The sequence below is a fragment of the Hipposideros armiger genome, unplaced genomic scaffold (assembly GCF_001890085.2).
Source record: "Hipposideros armiger isolate ML-2016 unplaced genomic scaffold, ASM189008v1 scaffold_1087, whole genome shotgun sequence".
Lineage (NCBI taxonomy): Eukaryota > Metazoa > Chordata > Mammalia > Chiroptera > Hipposideridae > Hipposideros > Hipposideros armiger.
In genome coordinates this window covers 311,718-329,785 of record NW_017732437.1, presented here as the reverse complement: position 1 = coordinate 329,785, position 18,068 = coordinate 311,718, and the positions used below count along the sequence as shown (strand labels likewise).

General features: G+C 37.1%; 1 protein-coding gene across 6 annotated transcripts in view; it reads right to left on the bottom strand.

Annotated features, from left to right (window-relative positions):
* TOX (thymocyte selection associated high mobility group box) overlaps positions 1-18,068 on the bottom strand; it is a 302,497-nt gene that overhangs the window by 40,062 nt on the left and 244,367 nt on the right. For all 6 annotated transcript variants that reach the window (XM_019632152.1, XM_019632153.1, XM_019632154.1 and 3 more), the window contains one exon: positions 3,840-4,121. In XM_019632152.1, coding sequence (XP_019487697.1) covers positions 3,840-4,121 — 282 coding nt within the window. The remainder of the gene's footprint in view (positions 1-3,839; positions 4,122-18,068) is intronic.

The window sequence follows — 18,068 nt, the reverse complement described above, 5'->3', positions numbered from 1 at the left end:
AGTACTTTTTAAGGTAATTATGTTCCCAAGAGATCCTCAAAAAAGAAAAATTTAAAGGCATAGAGAAAATAATATGAGTTAATCTAAAGGAAAAAAAGACTAAAAATAATAATAGTGTTTCATGAAGTTTGTTCAGTAAATTACAGAATCTAATTAAATTATAGTTAAAATAAACAACAGCAATAAGTGCTCCAGTATAAATTGGGAGGATGGTGTTTGAGTCGAAGTTAATACAAGAAGGGTGAAGATATTGATCAGTGTTAGACTTGTATGCATTTGTGTATCAGGGGTAGCTACTAAATGAACAGAAAGAGTATATAATTTCCAATCTTAAAATGGGAAATTATGGGATGAGAAAAATAAAAATAATCTTAAAGAGAGTAAGAAAGAGAAAATGAAACAGAACATATGTTTGAGAAATAAAAAGCAATAAACTTACATGGAGAAATAAACTCAAATATTTTAGTACTTATGTTAATGTAAATGAAGTCAATTTCATTTAAAAATAAGAGATTATCTAACCATGTGCCATTTCCAAGAGACACATATAAAATTTAAGGATACTTTAAGCAGAAAAGTTCAAAGTATTATAAAAGAATGGAAAAATATAAATTGTGATTCTTAGCCTATAATTCCCTTAAAAAGAAACTGTGCTAAAAATATGGTTGTAATGCCTGATACTTTAAGTGTCTGTTGTATTACAAGTACTGGATTACAGGCTTAGAATCACAAGCTACCCAAGTTTATATTTCTTTGATGTTTTACTGTATGTCTAGTTTATGACTTTCGGCTCTCAGTGCAGCTCCATAGCAACCCAAGCCATGGGTGGTGTTTATAAGGTGATAATTTATTTTATTGATGTATTTACAGATTTCTTTGTTAAAACAAACATTTCATTTAAGTGTTCCATTAGAAAAATTGGAATTAATATGTAATTGCTTAAGAGAGGACAAAGTGTTAGGAGGGATGTTTTAAAGACTTCTTTTTCTGGCGCAAGACTAAACATTCTTTTTTAATTCACTTGCTAGAAATGATTTAAATGATCCTTTTGACTTAACGCTATTTCACATTTAACTGGAGAGGCTGCAGTACAATACTCCACATAAATCCTACTCACATATAAAGGAAAAATCCCAGCTTAATCTTTAACTGTGATGAAGAATGCTTGAGCATTTTTATCACAGGAATGTTTTTAGCCATTTAATAAATATAACTTAAATAAATGGGCAGGAGGTTTTGAATTAGCAAGAAGGTGAAGAAAAGTGTGTAGAGTTGGGATGGGAGGGTGGATTTTCTTGAGATGGAAAACTCACTTAAACTAAACATGAACTTGAGAATGTTTGTATAGACAAAAAGACATTTTGATGAGGGCATTCTTGAGAAGTTCATCCCTAAGCCTTCATACATAACTAATTCAAGAATATGCCACTATAGAATATAAGTTCTACTATACAATGCTTACGCAGTCATTAATAGTGAGCTATAAATTATTATGAGATGTGGATGTTGAGTGGTTGGATAGGCTATTCACTGGCAAATTTTCACACCAGCCTGGAAGCTCATAGCATCCATCACCAAATCCATGCCTCAGTAAAATTATAAGATATGGATCTTATGAGTCCATAGGAAATGACAGAATCTGTGAATGTTAAATCTACAAATTTCTGGTTTCTACTCAGTCTTCTACTCATGTAAGTTGAATAGTGTGGAAAATGCTATTGTAAGTAAGAATAATCCTGCATAAACTTTACTGTCAGAAGATGCTACTAATTTTGCATTAATTTCCAGCAATGAATACTTATAAAGATATAATCTGGATGCATGAATAATCTTTACTATGATTAGAATATAATTTTCCCCATGCAATATAGTACATATATCATCTATATTTAGGAAATTAAGTTAAATTATCCATGCATAACCCAATATCTAAATCACTGGCTGCAAAAAATTCTTAATGTTCACATTTAAGTCTAGGTACTCATTGGCTGTTGGATACCATTAGAATAATACACATTTTCTTGAGAAAATTATTTTGCCCTGTAAATAATCAGTTAAAGGTCAGGCTTACGCTAGCCTAATAAGCTATTTATGTAGTATCAATTAGTCTCATCCTGTCTTTTTACCTTACCCCATGAGAGACTGGATCACCGACGACAGGGAGACATGGTGAGGGTGGAGGGGATCAGCATGGGTGTTTAGTTGTATAGCTGTTCTAAAATGTACCCGGGCTTTGTTTTAATCAGGATGGTAAGGCAACAGATGTGGAAATGATTGTCATGAAAGAAGTTTATACTCACAGACATCTAGAAACAGGATGCATTGCATGCCATGCAGGGTCATGCAGGAAGCATAGATGGGAAGAGGGCAGAACATGGACCACAGCCTTTACTGGGCTTTTGTGGAGCCAGGCAGGGTAGGTATGCTGAGTAAGTTTAGGATTGGGCACTTGGAACAATTTCAGTGGCCTATGGGCTATAGTGGTGATTCCTAGTAGTCCTGTACCTGGTCCTGGGGTGATATAGGGTGTGATGGTTTGATAAAGGAGATGGTTGGGGGTGTGGACTCTGGATTGGTTGGTTATTTATCAAAGGTGCTCACAGGGCAGTCGTTCATTAACTCCAGAATTAGCTAGCGCTGGGAAGGGCAGCTTTCCAAAATTAAGGTTCCAAGTGCCGGAGCATCAAGAATACTAAAAATAATGACATACTTGTATTCAATACAGCAGCCTTGTCTTTGTCATCAGGCTAAATAAATGTACGAGTCACTATTTATTTGGATCATTAAAAAGTGTGTGTAGCTATTGGATAACCATATACAGTAGATCAGAATCCCACAGTGTTGCCATCGGTATCATGTTGACAAGTTTTATTTCCTCAAAACAAAATTCTCACAAAAGTGAAAAGAATCAAAGGACTGTCACAAGGGACAATTCATTAGTATTATTTAAAAAAAAAGGGAGGAATTAGAAGTACTCATGTAAATGTGAGTGTTTTTCATAGTAACTCAGCATAAGAGTCCTTCTTTCTGGAAGATGCCTGACTGATATGCATGGCAATAAAGAGATAATTTTGGGTTTTTGAGTGAGAATGCCCTTGGTTTTGGGGCAGTCATCTAAAAAAGCTGCCTCCAGTACTTTACAGAACTAACTCCCTTCTGCAGCTGATTTTCCAATCTAAGGATACTTAAGATCCATCTTCCTATACAGATAACGTAATGTGACAAAGACAGACAGTCAGACAGACAAACATACCGGCACGGGGTTAACAAAATGTAAGCAATGACACACTCAGGCTTTTGCTTCTGGAAGGGAGTCATCTAATGTCCATACCCCTTATTTTCCTCATCCTCAATATGAAATGGTTGGGTCAGATGATCTCAAAGTTTTCATCTACCCATAGCGTGCACACACACGCATGCACACACATCCATCATTGTATCCCTGGGATGTGGCCTTCTTAAAATGAAATGTTTAAATTGAAATTGATCTTTTTGAATGACTGATGAATTCAGCTTGATTTTGGATATTAAGTCCTACAAGACTTCCCCCTTACACATTATGCAGACCCTATATTTTGTGGGCGCAACTTACTTTTATGCTTAATACATCTGTATTTAAAGGATTTATTAGGGACTTAAAAATGTAACCGGACAAGCAGGTGATTCAATTCACCCAGTTTACAACCTCATGCTTCATTAAAATAATACATCCTCCCCACCAGTGTTTCTTAATTTGGATGATATAAAATTGCACCCACCACAGGTCAAGGAAGGTGCCAAAGAACACTTTTTTTAGGCAACATGATTTCCTACAAGTCCTAAAAACAGCCTAGTCCTACCTTGGAGGTATCATCACCTTCATCTTCATGCACTGAGCTAGATGGAGACGGAGTTGCAGACTTGCTTCCGGGTGGAGATGGTGAGTTGTGGGGAACGCTGCTTCCTCCCATATTCAAGCCAAGCTGAGCACTCAGCTGGGACTGGTTGATGGTGGTCAGCTGGCCATGTTGCATCATTCCTGGCTGCTGCCTGATGTCTGTAGGCTGACCCCTTGGTCTCATGGCTGCCATCTGAGGATGGGAGCTATACTGAGTGCCATCTGGGTTCCGTATATCTTGCATCTATTAAAAAAAAATTGGATTGGAATAATATTTCACAAACATTTCTGGAAAATTTTAAAAAATATTCCTTAGACTTCAAAAATTCTGTAGGATGTCCTGTTAAACTATACACATGTCCTCCCCTCCCTTACCCCTGTCTTTGGAGTAGAATAATTCTAACAGTATATAAGAGTGATATTACTAAAAGAATAGAATTTCAGAACTCAATATCACATGCCATTACTCAAGAGTTGATTAATTATATTTGCAGTCTTTTACTAATGAAATGGAAACATATATCATTAATAGATATTTATGGTATAAGTTTCAAAATACTGATGCTTATTAGAGTGTCAAATTATATAATTATTAGTGATTACAGCATTCATAGTAATTCATGAAACCCTATTTCTTTTATTCTGATTATTTAAGAAAGGCTCTGGGAGTTAAGTGTGCTATCGTTCTCAGTTTAATTCTACACTGGCTAGTATTGGCCAAGATGATCTACTAACTTCTAGACTCAGAAAACTCACAGGCTGGTTTTAACAAATTGATTAACTGACTATTGAAATGATTTGATGGCAGAATCAAATTTGAAAGTATAGCTCTAAAGTTGCAAGGTCACCATATTAATCCATTATGTTCTCTGGGTCACTGCTTTTTAGCCTTAATGAGACTCACTCTTGTAATTCAAGTAATGAATTTTGTCTCTGCAAGGATTAGAATTAAAAGCATTGGAGGATGAAGCTCTTAACATATCTAGAGGTCAAATGTGTTGTATAAGAGGAATATGGCGGATTTCACTTAATGTTTTTCTTTGGCATTTTCAAGCTTAAAATAATGGGGAATATTTGGTGATGCTTATAGAAGCAACTCAGTTTTTTCACTCTGAGGGGGCTTGAAGATTTCATGGAGTTCTTGGTTTATAAAACAAAAGAGAGAAAAAATAAAAAATGGAAAAAATAAAGGCAATGAAGGAATATAGGGTTAAAGTTACATTTCATAACTTCAAAAATAAAATTAATAATGTTACTTTTCTTGGTTTCATTAAAAAAAAATTCCATGTGGTTATCAGAATGCCTCATAACTACCTGCCTGCAAATGTTATCATGACATGGAAAGACTGTAAAGGTCAATTAAGTAACTTAGTCATAGGATTTTTTTTCTTTTGGTAATAAAATCATTTTCTACCAACACTCTAGTCATTTTACCAACCTCGTCAGTTCCATCTGAAACTGAAGTTGTGACTGAGCAAGTGTCTGCCTCTGCTCTGTGTTAGGTCTGCCTTCTCTACCATGAGGTCTCCTATTAGTCAATCTCACCCCCTCAGACCCTCCCAGCTCTTACGACTGCTTCATCTTCAGAGTCAGTTGTAGGTATCCTAGAATCTGGCTCTTTTTGGGGAGGGCTTATGCTGGCCCATGGTTTTGTACCTGCTGTTTTCCTGGTCCAAATCAACACTTTTCTCCATAATTTAAACTATATTCCTCCAATCCTTCAAACGTAGCTCAACAGTTCTCCTATTTTATGAAGTCCCTCATTAAGCAGTTATTATTCAGGGATACGTGTTACAGCTTCAAAAACTCTTAGTGACATTTTCTTAGTCTATAGAAGAGTAAACTTAGGGGCAGGCCATGGTACTAGCTTGTTGAATGTCTGTAGAATAAATATATAAATAAATATAAACGAATGAATGAACAAATAAAGCCTACAGGGGTTAAATGACTTCCCCAAGCCACAGAGTAGGAGTTAAAATCTACATCTCTCAATTCTTTGATACTTCCTATTGTATTAAGCAGCTGATTCACCATTTTATGTATCCCACAGAGAGGGCTTATAGCTAATTAAAGATAATCAAAAACACCTTGTCAAATGTTGTCTACTCAAATTAGTTGTTTTTATCTAGTCCATTCATGCTGCCTTCACTCACATTCACTAAAACAGATTTTGTTCCTTCTTTGCTGTTTTGCTGTTCTCATAACTTCTATAATCTAATCTTCCATAGGAACTAATACTAGCTTTCACAGATACCCTTAAAGTGTGTCACTGACAGAGGGTACCATAAAAATTAGGACTGACTTTTGAAAATACACAGAAGAGGGCCAGCCAAGTGGCTCAGTTGGTTAAGAGCTCGCTCAAGATTGCGAGCTCTGAGCAACAGTGGTTCGATGCCCAGGCCCGGGCTGAGCTGCCAACAGGTGGCAGGATGGCTCAGCTAAAAAAAAATAAATAAATAAAAATACACAGACGAGGCAATATGTACTAAGTACCTTTTCAGGGCTACTTTCTAATAATTTGAAGTCCTAGTGTGTGTTTCTGACTCTTAGCATGTAGAACAGCTCTCTCATTGTGGGCAGAATAATGGATGCCCCAAATGGGCACTGTCCTACACAAGGTCGTCCTCTCTCCCAAATGCACCAAATAGAGCAATCCCGTGCATGTTTAAACATGTATGTTTGTAGAAGGACACATTTTTATAGTCCTGTAAATTAAAAATGTTTACTAACAAAAGCATACTTTCACTAAATAATCCTTCCAAAAGTACAGTAAAACCTTGGATTGCAAGTAACTTGGTTTATAAGTGTTCTGCAAGATGAGCAAACATTTCTAATACATTTTAAGTTGGTAAACGAGTGATGTCTTGCAATATGAGTAGTTTGTTTCTGGAACGAATTATGCTCGCAAACTAAGGCATTACTGTATTTAGCTAATTGATATCTTTATTTCTCCTTCACATAAATCCCGTTACAAAGCATGAGCGGTTTGTAACATCCATTTGGAGCTCAAGTCTTCATCTCACCCTTTCAGAAATATCGTCGTTTTTAACATGATATTACAAAGTATAATTTTTAAATTTATTTACATACAATTTCCAGACTTATGACTACAACCAAGTGTCTTGAAAAGCCTAACGCGATCTCACTTTATAGCGCCTACCTCTTCCACTATTTTGTAATCTTTTTGATTGTTTTCTCATGTTAACTAGTGTTGTGGGTAGATCTCTGAGCACTAAAATTTGTATTCCCACCTTTGTGCTATTAGTAGGAGGAGGTAGGCATGGCTAAAGAGCGATCAATTATCAACTGGGTAGGGACAATGAAGTATTCAATGGAATACCTCTTTTTCAACAGACTCATTAGTTCAAAATATCATGTCACTAATGGTGTTAGGCCAAGCAGATGGCAGCTTTAACACCAAATCAAATAACAATTTTCCTATCTGGAGGGTGGCAAGTACAAATTAAAGAGCACACACCTCTCTTAGCTCTCAGGTGCACTTAGAAATAGTCAAATCTTAACACCCATGGCAGCATTTCTGAAGGGGGAGTTTTTCCATTTTATCTTGCTTTCACAGGAGTCAGTTCAGTATTAATCACTACCTAATGGATAATATGGGGAAAAGCAAACTGGATGGAGTCTGATTACTGCAAAAAAGGATAATTAGTTAGCTCATGAAGGTAAGCAAATGTTTTATTGGCTTCCTTCTAGAAAGATATTGATTGATTACAGGTCTTAATGTCAAATACAAAAACCTCAACTTGCAAATATTATGTCCTATTTGCTAAGTTAAAGTAAAATCTCCAGGCGGCAGGCCGAGTGGCTCAGTTGGTTAAGAGTTGGCTTAAGAGCGCGAGCGCTGAGCAACAGAGCCGCCAGTTTGATTCTCACATGGGCCAGTGATGCTGCACCCGAGCTGAGCTGTCGTTGAGCTGCCAACAGATGGCAGGATGGCTCAGATGGCACATGCTCCTAACAAGACTGCCTGTTCGATGGTGCGCTATGCCCGTCCACAACTAAGATTGAACACAGCACCTTGAGCTTAGAGGCCACGAGTTGCCGACGGGCAGCCAGATGGCGACTGGCGCCCTCCACAACAAAGATTGAAGAACAACAACTTGGCTGTTCCCCCTCTCCCAGTTCCCCAATTAAAAAAAAATATTTCCAATATTTTAACCAATTGTGAAGAATTCACTTAAGTCATGCTTAATAACAAGTGCTATTTTCTCTGATTCTTCTAGACTCCTGCATTAATGTCTCTTTCCCCTACAACCTCCACCCCTAAAAGATTCCCTAACATTCTGTTTCAGAGTCACATTTCTTCTACCCAGCTAAAGTTCATCATGGTTTCATTAATAGGGAATGTTCTAAATTAAAACATACATATCTGACCCAAACTCCAGGTCTAAGCTCTGCAGCTGCCTACTAGACATCATCACAGCTTAGACATCAATGCTGCTAGAAACATGAACCAAGTTTTCATTCTCAAACCTATTTTGTACTGTGTCCAGTTTCTGTTGATGACACCTTCATCCTCCCTGTGTCATCTCTACACAAAATTGTTCTAGTAATTTTTCATTCTATTCTTTTCTATCAAACTCTGGTGAGTTTCACTGATTCTATTCTGAAATACCCCTCTCACCTGCCCTTCCTTTCATTCCCATGCCGATTCATGTCTTTCAGGCCTTCATTACCTCTCCACTTGCAATAGCTACTTAACTAAAAAGAATCTCTTCACATCCACCCTGAAGAATGCTGCAAAATTAATCTTCATGGGCTATGTGCTCAAAAACTTCCCAAGGATATCTGCCTACCAATTGAATCCAATCTCTTCAGCATGCTGTTAAAGGTTCCAAATAAACCTTATTCCCTATAACTGTTTTTCACACACTTTATTGTTCAGCCAAACCCAATTAATTTCTGTTCTTTGCCTACGTCTCTCCCGCTTGAACATGTGTCTTTGTCTATGCTGTTCTTTTTGCATTCATTTTCTGAACATTTGATGTATGACATTTTAAAAAGCAGTTAAAAGAAACTATACTTTGCTCAGTGATTTGTAGTTTGCATAGTATTTTTACCTACTGCATCTTATAATTCCCTTTTGAGGAAGCCCTATAGGAATGATTGTTTTGTACACGTTCATTGAGAATGTGAGAGGTTAAATAATCTCCTATCTCTCTATCAATATTGATTAAAGCAGAAATGAAATATGCTTATTTTACATATTTGTGTTCTTTTCACAATTCCATGATGTCATTACCATATTTACAGATCCAAACCATAAATATATTTTAAAGTAAAGTTCAAAAGTCAGCTCATCTACAAAACTCCCAAAACCTTTTTATTCTCAACTGCCAGAACATTGTGTTTACAGTTTCTTTGTGGGATACTGCTTTTAAATTTCTTAGTCTAATGTGTGTGTACCTTCTAGACAAAAATCTTGATTAGTATACAACTAATTATATTAGGTATTTCAACTATTCAAAAAATATTTGCTGGGTCAGTACATAAATGAAAAAAATGCTACAAGTATAAACTAACTGCAACTAACTTGATGTTTTTTCTTTTGTCCTATGAACTTCAAGTAGCATTAGTTACAAGAAGAAACGAAAATTTGAATAATGTCTGTTTCCCTTTGTGGAAGAAACCTCAAGCTGGACCCTCTGACACTCATTATACTTTTGTCCTGAGGAACAGACCTCCAGTATTTCACTGTCTAGCCGAGAAGCTAGCTAACAGAGGGCATTTCCTAGCTTCCTTTGCAGCTCTGTATGGCCATGTGGCCAGGTTTTGGCTAATGAAATGTAAGTGAAAGTGTTGTGTGGCACTTCTAAGAAATCTCCCTAAAGGGAAGGGCTCACCTTCCTTTGTTCTTTCCTGTTGGCAAAAACGTAGGAGTGATGATGAAAGCTCGAGGAAATGCCTTGGAGCAAGAGGCATCATCCTTAGGACATTGGAGGCACGAGAAAGAAGGTGCTTGAGTGTCTGATTATCATGGAGTCACCAGACCCTGTACTATCTACTTATTGTGGGAATCTTTATTGTGAAAGGGAAGTACATGCCTATCATTTTTAGAGTCATTGTTTTATGACTTTTCTATTACATGCAGCTGGATCTAATCTTAACTGATATGCCCTAACAGATTATAGACTCAAAAGAGCAGGGATAGAATCTATTTTGTTGATCATCGTAGCCCTAGTATCTAGCACAGATCTTGGCATATCATAGTTACTAAACAAATATTTCTTGAGTTACACTGAATAGATGTGTAGGCCAAGTATTATTAGGATTGATGGCACTGGCTTCACATACGTACCATTACATATCTTTGATTTTTTGGGAACTGCATTCTCAGGACTCAAATGTCTCAAAGGTACATTCTAATGTGTCCATTTCTCTGTTGATTTCAAGCCCAGTGAATTTCATTTTATCTCAGCCAAAAGTCCTGCATGTCATTTGCATTTTAGTTTTGATTGGCTCTTCATATGTATCTCCCCATCGGGGAAACACAACCCGTTGAAACAGGTACTAGATTTTCTTTTCTTTTTTGCAAATCAGAACTGTTTCCTTAAATTTTACAGATTTCATTTGAGGACTGATATTGTTCTATAATGATGGGAACGAAAAATGTCAATTAACATAATGGAGGGGGATTATGATGATGAAGAGAAGGTTTCATTTGAGTTCCTTCAAAACCTTATTCCAATGAATGGAAAGCAGAAGTTCAATTAAAATCAGTTAGGAAACCAAAGCAGATATCACATAGTGTCCCTCATGACCTTGTAATCCATGGCTTGACGCTAATGCCACGTTCCTTTCTCCCTTTGCCCAACTACCTACAGCGAAAAGAACTCCAAGTTGAGGCCAGCCCTCATGTGGAAAACTCCAGGCACACGAGCTGATACATGTTTCAGCATGTGCTTGCCCTTTATTTTCTTTGGATTTTCTTTGAAAAGGGGGAAAAAAAGTACCCAGGTTGCTCATCTCAGATTATTTTTAAAGACAAGTAAAATTTTGGTGTAACTGTAATACCCCCCCCCCCAAAAAAAATCCTTGGAACAACATTAGTTGTATCAGTGGCCAGTGTTAAAATTGCGCACGTGAATGGCACCAGAACAACTGAAGGCTTGCGTGTTTAAACGGTGTGTTTCACAATCTTTCCCAAGTCTGTTTGCTTTTTCCCAAATACCAGCATCCCTCCCAGTCCGACATGCGAGCCTTGAAAGCTATCATTATCTCTGCCTCTAGCAGACAATCCATATCAAAACAGTTGTACACATAAAACCCTAACGACATCTTGGCTCGCTCTAATCCAGCTGTTTGAGTGAATAGCAGTTGGTGAACAGAGCCTGGAACATGGGGAGGCCTGAGGCCTTATTTGCTAATGTGGCTCACCAGCTGCTGCTTCTGTGGTCTTTGCAGGCGAGGCCTGGAAGTTTGCCAGTTGCAGCAGGAACAAGAGAACATGGGGAATCTCTGAAGCCCTTCCATTTACCCCTGTCTGTCAGCATTTGACACCCTTTGCTGTTGAGTGCTTTCCCCAGGGCTAGGAGGAGACTGTTGGCTTCGGCTGTGACAAGTGCTTACTCTTCGTCCCTTTTATACACACTATCAAACACATACCGTCCTTAGCATCTAAATAAAGACTTCTGAGCCTTGCTTTTGGTAGTCAATCCAGTCTCGCATGATTAATCAGGCCAGGAAGGCTAAGCAGTTCCATTTTTCTTAGGAATAATGCACTCTAAGAGTCTATGAGAAGAATGTAAATGTTGATATTACTTAAGTTCCCAATTTGATTACATATTTTTTTTGGCCAGGAATTCAATTAATATGTAAATGTATATACCAGAACAAATGCATGGGTAAATTTAATTATCAAATTTTATTTATTTTTTTCTAAATGCATTTCCAAGAGGGAGCTAAATTATTTGTTGTCCAAATTAAATAAATTGTTTCTACGTGAGCTCCTTCTGTGATCTATTTATTATTTTAAAATATGTACTTTAAATAAACTTTAAAATTTTTGCTATTAGACATCTGATATCGAAGACTGATAATTGATGTCAAAAGAGGTGAAATCTAAAAAATACATATGCAAAGCACATGACATATTTTTAAAGATTAGGAAAAAGGAGTTTCAAAAGAAAGACTGGATCTTTTTATGAACACGCATTTTTATCATTGGGCCAGGATAACTTGATTTCAATTCTAAAGTTCCCAAAACAAAGCTGTTTTTGATTTTAACAGTTGGAATCTGCTTTTCTTCCAAAAGACAATATGAACACATAGGGCTCAAATTTCTTTACAATATGCTAAAATGGAACCTTTGCAGTTTAGTTAGGGTAAATAGTCACTATAAAACTAATTATCACAGGAAAGCACGAACTCTGGAGCAGAATTCATTAGATGTTTGCCAAATGGAAGGATGTAGCACTCTCTAGAACCACCATCCTTGGAGAAGATTAAAACCGCCTCAAAAAACAAATGCTTATACTCACAGGAACTTCCCTAATGCCTGACCATCCTCCTCTTTCAAACTGTGGCCTCTGCTTTCATTGCAGCCTTTTCCACAAACGAGACTCTTACTACTCAAGTGATTTGATGTGTTAGAGGAAAATGTCATTGATAGTTTTAAAACTCATGGCTAAAAATTACACTGGCTAAAGATCACTTAGCCAATTTTAATTTAATTAATTACAATTTTATATACTCTCCAAGGGCTAAACCAGGGATCAGACATTGAATATCAGAAAGCCACAGGGGGAGGGAGGAAACCCAGCCTCCCAACGTCCCAGGGCCCCTGCAGGTGCTGGCCTCCTTGACAGAACTCAGCCTCTATTTCTGTCACACCCCCTAGAAAGAGGCATCTTGGTTGCCCTGGTGTATGCATCCGGACTCATTTTCATAAGTATAACCGAAAAAGCAATTTTATACTATTTTGTTTGATTCCTTTTTCTAGATGGGAGGTAGGCAGTGCGCTACAGCGGAGGGAACCCTGCTCATGACACCGACAGGCTGCCTCTGTTTCTAACGAGTTGTCTTACTTTTTCAACCTCTGTAAATAATGATAAGAATTTTCAACAACAAATATTTGTTGAGTTCCTACTCTGTTCCTGGCACTGCCCTTGGTCCCAGCATACCATGACCAAGCACACTAAAATTCCAGCCTTTATGCAGGTCACTTTCCAGGTTGGGGAAATAGATCATATGATAAATAAGTATTTGAGGTAGTTTGTTTAATAGTGATAAGTTTTAAGGAGACACATATGAGAGACATGTATTGACCTGAATGCTTGCTTCAAAGTGCTATGGTAAGGGCTAACTAGGATCCAGGTTCAGAAGATATTTTGTCAGGCGTGACCTTATTTTTGTTGCTGTTGCTCATATGCATTACCTTTTGTGGAAGATGCTGTTTCTTTTGTTATCATGCTGACTAGTTCACCTCTTTCCCTGACTAGTTCTAGTTCACAGTGAGACACTGTAATTGTGACCAAGCATTTTGGTAGCCAAAAGCTTGCATTTGTGGAGACCTTCCCTGGGATAAGCTGGGCAGCTTATGTTACGGAGCACAGGGTTTCACTGTGAGGAAGTAAATAGCCCACAGAAAGGTTGAACTTATAACTTGGATTTCAATAGCTCCCTGACCAAGGCTAACAGGCTAACTGGTATATACAAAGTTAAAAAAAAAAATGTAATACATAGGGCGCAGTGGTTAAGAGCTGGCTTGGGACACCAGCTCTGAGCAGCAGAGCCCCGGTTCAGATCTCACATGAGGGCCAGTGACACTGCCCTCTACAGCTAAGATGGTGAACAACAGCTCCACCTGGAGCTGGGCTGCCGTGAGTCGCTGGCGAGGCTAGGCTGCAGCCCCTGCTGCAGTGGGTTGCCATAAGCTACCGGGAGTGACTGGCAGCCAGCGTGAGTGGATGGCAGCCAGTGTGAGCTGCCAAGAGCTGCCGTGAGTGGCCGTCCAGAGGCCTGCGAGTGACTGCCTCAGCTGAGAAGAGCGCAATGATAATACCAACATGGGCCAGTGAAGCAACGTCCTCCACAACTAGACTGAAGAACAAAAGGACAGCGACTTCTCTGTTCCCCTTACCTGATTCCCCAGCACTGTTCCCCTCCCTCAATTCCCCAATACAATCTTAAAAAAAAAAAAAGTGTAATACATAAAAAGGTATTCCAGTTCATAGTATACCACTGACTCTCTTCCATCAGCTCTGTACATATAATGTCTCCTTTGGATCATGATGAGTGCCAGGAGGTTATGGGGTATAGTTATGCCTTTTAATCACACAGTTGTAAGGATATTTTTTTACTGACATTGAGGCACCCATTTCTGATGGCTTCATGCCAACACTATTTGTCTCCTGTTGTTATTGTTACACTATCAACATCAATATTACCAAGTTTGACACTGTGCTTCAGTGTGTCCTTGAAAGGGCGCCTCTGCCAAGCTCCAATGAAGGAAACACAAAAATGTGCAACAGGCAAGCTCAACTGTTAATTGACATGAAGCATCTCTCACAGTTCCAATTAATGGCAGAACATAAAGGCTCGCGGACTAAGAGCTCTGTCTTGTTTAAAAAGGTTTGGGGGACCATCTGGTTCCCAAAACATCTGAATTAGCAGTTCCTACAAAATTGTACACCTCTGGTAATAGGAGTCTATGAGTCTGCTCTGGGTCTACTGTGATTAGGGTCAATGAAGCCCCTTTTTTTGTATAGATCATGTCTTTTGCATCTGCACTACAAAGGGTAGGCAGTGCTTTGTTCACGGGCTGTAATCTTATATTAAAGTGTATTCAAACATGCTAATGTCTGTTCACATCTCTTCCGCTTTGATGTGCCCAGGGAAGGGATTGAATAATGTGCCTTATTTTCAGAACATTTTCAAAGGATTGTGTGCATTGAAACAAAAAGAATGGGTTGGAAGGATAGGTAATAAGAAAATTGGGAAATGCTATGAGACATGCCTTATGGGAGTGTGGTTTACCTACGAGAACTAGCTCTGTATATTTATAGCATCACAAGTCAGTTAAAATGATTCTTTATACTATATTTAAACCTGAAAATTTAACTGAATCTTATACTTTCCACTGGAATGTTAATGGGATGCTAGTTAAAGTGGAGATGTCAAGTGGAATATTGACTTCTTAACATCAGTTCAGAAAAGTGATATTTTAGTTCATTTAGAGGCTCTTAAATCATTAGCTACACATGACATTCACTTAAAAGTACATCTCAAGAAGCAAAATTAAAACCTTATATTCTGCTTAGGCCAGATAGCTTCCCTGTGCAGAATATTTGTATGCTCCGAACTTATTGGGGACTTGAAGAAAAGTACAATTTTAAATTAGTATTTCATTATGGAACTCTTCTAATAATCCTTTTAATAATATATTCTAAAACATTAAAATAGCATGAAACTAAGATAGGAAAAGGCTGGAAATCCTCTTCTATTGAGTATATTAATAACGTGGTAAAATCAGTCTAGGAAAATTACAATGTCTTTCAGTTCCTTTAAAGTGTCTGGCTCTGTAAGTGACCTTAAGCTTCTTTAAAACAATTAAAAGATTCAAATATTTGTCTGAAAAAATTTTATAGCATGTTAGATAATGGGATGAATGCAGTTATATACAGTCTCTGTATTTCTGGGTATACCTAATTTAGTTAATATTAACATTGTTCACTCATTTATGCTTTTATACACTTTGAGTCATATAAGGTCAAGGTCTCAAAACCAATCATATAAACTACTGACTGCTATTCATACTAATATAATAACGCTTTCTTTAAAACAACTGCCAATAAATTTCATTATAAAAAGTTATTAAAAGGGTTAAAAACCTATTAAATGTCAAAGAATTTGCCTGACTCAAACTTCTAATAAAGAAAGAGAATAGGCTTTCTTTCTGAATTATTTAAATCTTTACTGACTGTGCACTGAACCATGAAATTAGAAAAGTGTTATTAGAAGTGTTCTCTGGTTTTTATAAAAGTTGAAGCCCAGAATGTATCAAGCCATAGTTTTTAACTAGACTAGTTAAAGCAGTAGGTTTTTAATCCCAAATACATGGCTTCTGCTGATATAAAGGTCATAATTAAAACTCTATCCTGTGACTTGGTGATAATAAAATTATTATTAAGAAGCACACATGTTCATTTAGAATATATAAGCTACGTGTCCTAATTTTAATTTGGACAAATATCTTCAATTTTTTTTTATCTTTCAATGTACACTAACACACATTCACTTAATCAATAATTAGGTTTTAATAACGGCTAACTTTAAAGCACTAAAATTAAGAGTTCTTATTACCTATCATTTACAATTTAACATCTCCCAAATATATGTTAAAATTAGATAATAATTGTCTAAAGAGTAAAAAAAAAATCATAATTCTGCCTGATTCTAACCCTGTGTGATGATGACATAAAATAAATTTGGGTATGCATTATTAAAAATAGCACATACACCTTTCACATTTTACATGTGTTTCTCCAGGAAACTACCCTTAGCACAATTTGAACTGGTCTATACTTAACAAGCAGGCAATTGTCTACAGGTCAGTCTCCTCAACAACTCAGTGCTAGCTAGCCTTTGGTATTTGTGGTCTTAAGTTTTCTTATTGAAAATATCTATTACTTTCATACCAAGCACAGTGCTAAGAAGTTTATATGCATTGCCTAATTCAATCCTCACAATAACCAAGTGAGACCATCATACCCATGAAGAGCCAAAGGCCTAGAGAGAGAATTTTTCAGTTATTTAACAAGCGGACCAGCTGGAATTTGTTGCAGGCTGCCGGACCTCAAAGCCTATATCGTAATCACGATGCCCCTGCTATTGACCCCGTATATGATTTGATGTTTTTAGAAGCTCTTTTAATGAAGGATGGTTGGAAAAGCTTGCTTGGGAAGATGCGGCCAGAACTTAGAATGACTGAATTTAATGCACTGATTCCTTGGGTAGGAAATTCAATTAGAAACATCTTATTGAACACTTACTCTGTGCCTGGTACTATTATGAAAGGTCTTAGGGAAAAAAGACAGATAAGACTGTTCCTGTGCTTGAAGAGCTCACAGTGTAGGAAGACATTTTATAATACATGTCAGAGGGATTAAGTCCTGTAACTGAAAACACACCACTATAGAATTGCAGAGGGAGGTGTGTGACTTCCAAGCAAGGGACTAATGGCTGGCAAATGGGACTCAAGTGAGCAAATAATGATGCAACAAGTTTGTCTGCATGGCATTGAAATCACAGTGAGCATCACTGAGAATTAAGGATGGTTTTTAATATGGCAAGATACTTGAAAAATGGAAATAAGTAGAGAAGGCAATGTGGTTGACACTAGACACACTACCTGATTATTGGATGGTCACTATGCTGCCTACGTTTTCATAAAAGTAATGATTTGCCTAAGATAATGTGAAACAAAATTGAACTAAAATAAAAGAATGATGTGGCTTTTCCATTAAGGTAAAGAATAATTTTGAAGCTTAAAAATAGAATATATAATCCAATCATATTCTTTCAAAATGTGACTAAGAGCCACCTGATTGCTTGCTTGACTTCTGTTTGGGAATTAGCAATTTGATTTTAGAAGATAAGTGTTTCATCTTCTAAATCTTAAGGTGGTTAGAGACATAGTCTGTAGTTTCAAGACTATATGTCAGGATATATTCTGAAGTACCAAGTTGTTCTAACTGAAAGAAGCCAATAAAACACACTAACATTTGATGGTACATTAGCAGAAAGACCACTTTATCGGTCCCCAAATATGGACCTAATATTTCAAAAATAAATTGGGTTTTTTCACTGGGCCCTAAAAAATATTTATGGGCACACCAACAGTAGTCATTTTTATCTGGATCTTTACAACATTAATTTTATTCACTAAGAATGTTGCAATATAAATTATGCTTTCATGGAACCACTGACTCAAACGTTTTACTCAAAACCTTTCTTTGTATTGCTCTACTTGTCAATCAGTGCCATTCACTTGTTAGTGAAACATGTTATCCAAAGGAAACAAGAAAAACAAAATACTCTTCAAGAGTGGGTGGAGATGCATAAGTCTTACTGTGGGCCTAGGTTGGGTTCCTGGATTAATTATATATTAGCTTTATAACTCTCTGAGACAAAGAGTATGACACCGATTCTTTGTGGAGACTAAGCATTGAGT